Source organism: Arachis ipaensis, chromosome B02, assembly GCF_000816755.2.
Source record: "Arachis ipaensis cultivar K30076 chromosome B02, Araip1.1, whole genome shotgun sequence".
Taxonomy (NCBI): Eukaryota; Viridiplantae; Streptophyta; class Magnoliopsida; order Fabales; family Fabaceae; genus Arachis; species Arachis ipaensis.
In genome coordinates, this window is record NC_029786.2 from 91,779,474 (window position 1) to 91,782,335 (window position 2,862).

Below are 2,862 nucleotides of genomic sequence, written 5' to 3' on the forward strand. Positions count from 1 at the left end.
TCAGTAGTCAAACTCGACCTCGATCTTCACATAAACAGTATTCATTAGAAACCTCCAAGCATCATTGCCCCTAAAACTGAGGGCAAAGTTTGCTACCACGTGTCGGATACAAAATGCCCTGTATGCATTTGGCGGCAGCCAACACCCATCAGGAGCCTGTAGGGCAGGCTTGATCCCGTTGTACCTATCCGATATAACTAGAATACCCTGTTGAGGTGTTACGTATTGCCGAAGGTGGGATAAGAAGAACGACCACAACTCTACATTCTCACCCTCCACAAGTACGAATGCGACAGGAATGATATTGGAATTGCCGTCTTGAGCTATTGCCACTAACCAGAGGCTTGCAATGTTGGAAGTCCTCGATGCACGGTGAGAATGTCCAAAAAAGCCGATGGAAATAAGCTTGCTCCTCATCGACTGGGCCAGCCAGTTGCACATGACTCGTCCTCAATACTACAGCAGTACCCGGCATCGTCATCTGCACACCTAGCAGCCATCGCGACAACTCATTATATGACTCTTCCCAGTCTCTGTAAATCTGTGCCACGACCTTCTGCTTAGCCATGCAAACCCTCCTATAAGTCAGTCTAAAACTAAAGTGGGCATCTGTCGCATTCTGTAGTACCTTGATCGACACGGCAACATTGGCTCTAATAATGGGAAGTATGAAAGCCGATATCACATGGTAATCAAGCCTCCTGTGATCACTGGATATCGAAGTGGCCAGAAAAGTATGCAGTCCATTGTATTGTTTTATCTCCCAAATACTTCTACGCTGGCGGAGACTAATACGAATAAACCATGTGCACTCGTTGCTGGATTCCTTACACTTCCCATGGTACTTGCGGTAATCAAATTCCAAAGCTTTATACTCAACCCCACATCGGATGATGTATGTCTTCATGCTCAGCACGGCTTCCTCTTTATCCTGAAACTGATGACCAACTTGGAACTCAGCTAGTCCTCTTGTATCCTGTGTGTCTCTGGCCTCAAATTCGACAGGCACGCCAGGTTCTCCTGTTGTCTCATGGCATCTAAGTCCAATGTTGAAAAGTGCAGGAGGTACTACAGAGTTTTTGAACTAGACGCTCCACCACGCCCAGCTGGAGTACTCTTCGCTAGCTTATCATCGCTATCATCGGCAATCGTGGTGGACTCCACATCATCATCATTCTCATCCTGAAATACATCTTCCATACTATACGGTGCTCCACCCTATCAAGATTCCGGTACTAGATCAAGAATGCTGGCCATCGCAATCCTAACATCATCGAAGGGTCTAGTGTCACCCACTTCTCCGTCACGAGTGCGGTTTAAATCAACAGCGAAGGAAGGGGAGGCAACCAAAATCGCCTCAGGCTCAATCACAGACAGAGATGAAGAGGCACCAACAGGCTTTGAATTAGAGCAGGCTGCCGTGGCTGAAGGCTGAGGATTCCGGTTAGAACCTCCTGAACTAGAGACCACATCCACAAGCTTGGCCAACAGCTCAGGGGGTCCTCACCTTTGGAAATTTCCGACGACAATGGAACAGAACTTGCAAATCTTCGTCGCTGCCAATGACGAACAAATCGTACTTCACATCTTCCCACAAAACAGAAATTGAAATTCTGTATAATAACTTCTCCACCCGTTTTACGCCTTGCAGCCCCAATTTTCATATTATAGTATTTTGAAACTTGGTGAAACTCGTTGAAGGTTCGACGAAAACACTAAGCGAATTCTTATCAGTAAACTTAACTCCGAGGAACTTGTTTTTTTCTTAATCGATCCTCTATAGTGCACCAAAACTAAAAAATTCTCGTCACTAGCCATTGTCAGGCTCACTATGTTGAAGAATTCACATTCAGCAGCTATTTATATACATTTGCATCATACTAAATTGAATTAGCTTACATCCATTTATATATATTGCTGAAAACTATAGTAAATCGACTTGCCATGTGTCGATTTATTCGTGGTGATTTCAAGGGAGATAAATCGAATTAGGCTAATTCGATTTACTTGAAAATGTAAGCATGCATGCATAAATCGAATGAGGCTAATTCGATTTGCATAAAACGCTACTAAATCGAATATGACTATTTTGATTTACATAAAACTATGCTAAATTGAATTTAGCTATTTTGATTTATATAAAAATATCCTCTAGAGACATACACGTAACGATTTTCTTTTTGAGTGATTTGAATAATATTGAATTGGCATTGGTTTAATTTATTTAAGTTTTTTACCGTATAAATTTCTTTTAAGTGCAACCATTCATGGCAGTAGCAATATTATTATTTGCCTTGAAGTTATTGGATAGATATAATTTCAAGGTTTATCTAAAAAAGTTTAAATATTGAATTTATTTCAATAACTAGCTATATTTTGTTATATAACTGATTATGTAAAAAATAAGTTATATCTGGATAGTTACTTGATTAACCTTAACTACTAATTTTCTTAATAGTAGTAAAAAATTTGGTAAGGTAACAATGGTGCTTGTAAAGGGAGAGAGAAGGTTTGTGGTTGATAAAAGGGTGGGTTTGCTTGGTCCTTAATGAGCTTAGCTCGGTGTGAATTATATATTCATTCGCATGGATTGTGAGAAGAGGGACTTGAATTGCTTATTCAAAAAGGTATAGCTATCAAAATCGACGGTTGCGCCACTGTTTTATTAATTTAAAATAGTCAAAAAAAAAAAAAAAGACAACATACTTGTCAATCATTTAATAATAAAGCTAAATACAAAATCGCCAAATTACTTGTCGGTTTTAATTAATATTATCAATATTTTAATAATAATAAAGCTAAATAAAAAATCGCCAAATTACTTGTCGGTTTTAATTAATATTATCAATAAAAAATGCATCG

General features: G+C 39.3%; 1 protein-coding gene across 1 annotated transcript; it reads right to left on the bottom strand.

Annotated features, from left to right (window-relative positions):
- On the bottom strand, window positions 1-1,200 carry LOC107627646. The gene is made up of 3 exons (XM_016330470.1): window positions 1,116-1,200; window positions 338-1,020; window positions 1-273 (listed from the first exon to the last, which is right to left on the bottom strand). The coding sequence occupies exons 1-3, from the start codon at window positions 1,198-1,200 to the stop codon at window positions 1-3; spliced, it is 1,041 nt and encodes a 346-aa protein (XP_016185956.1).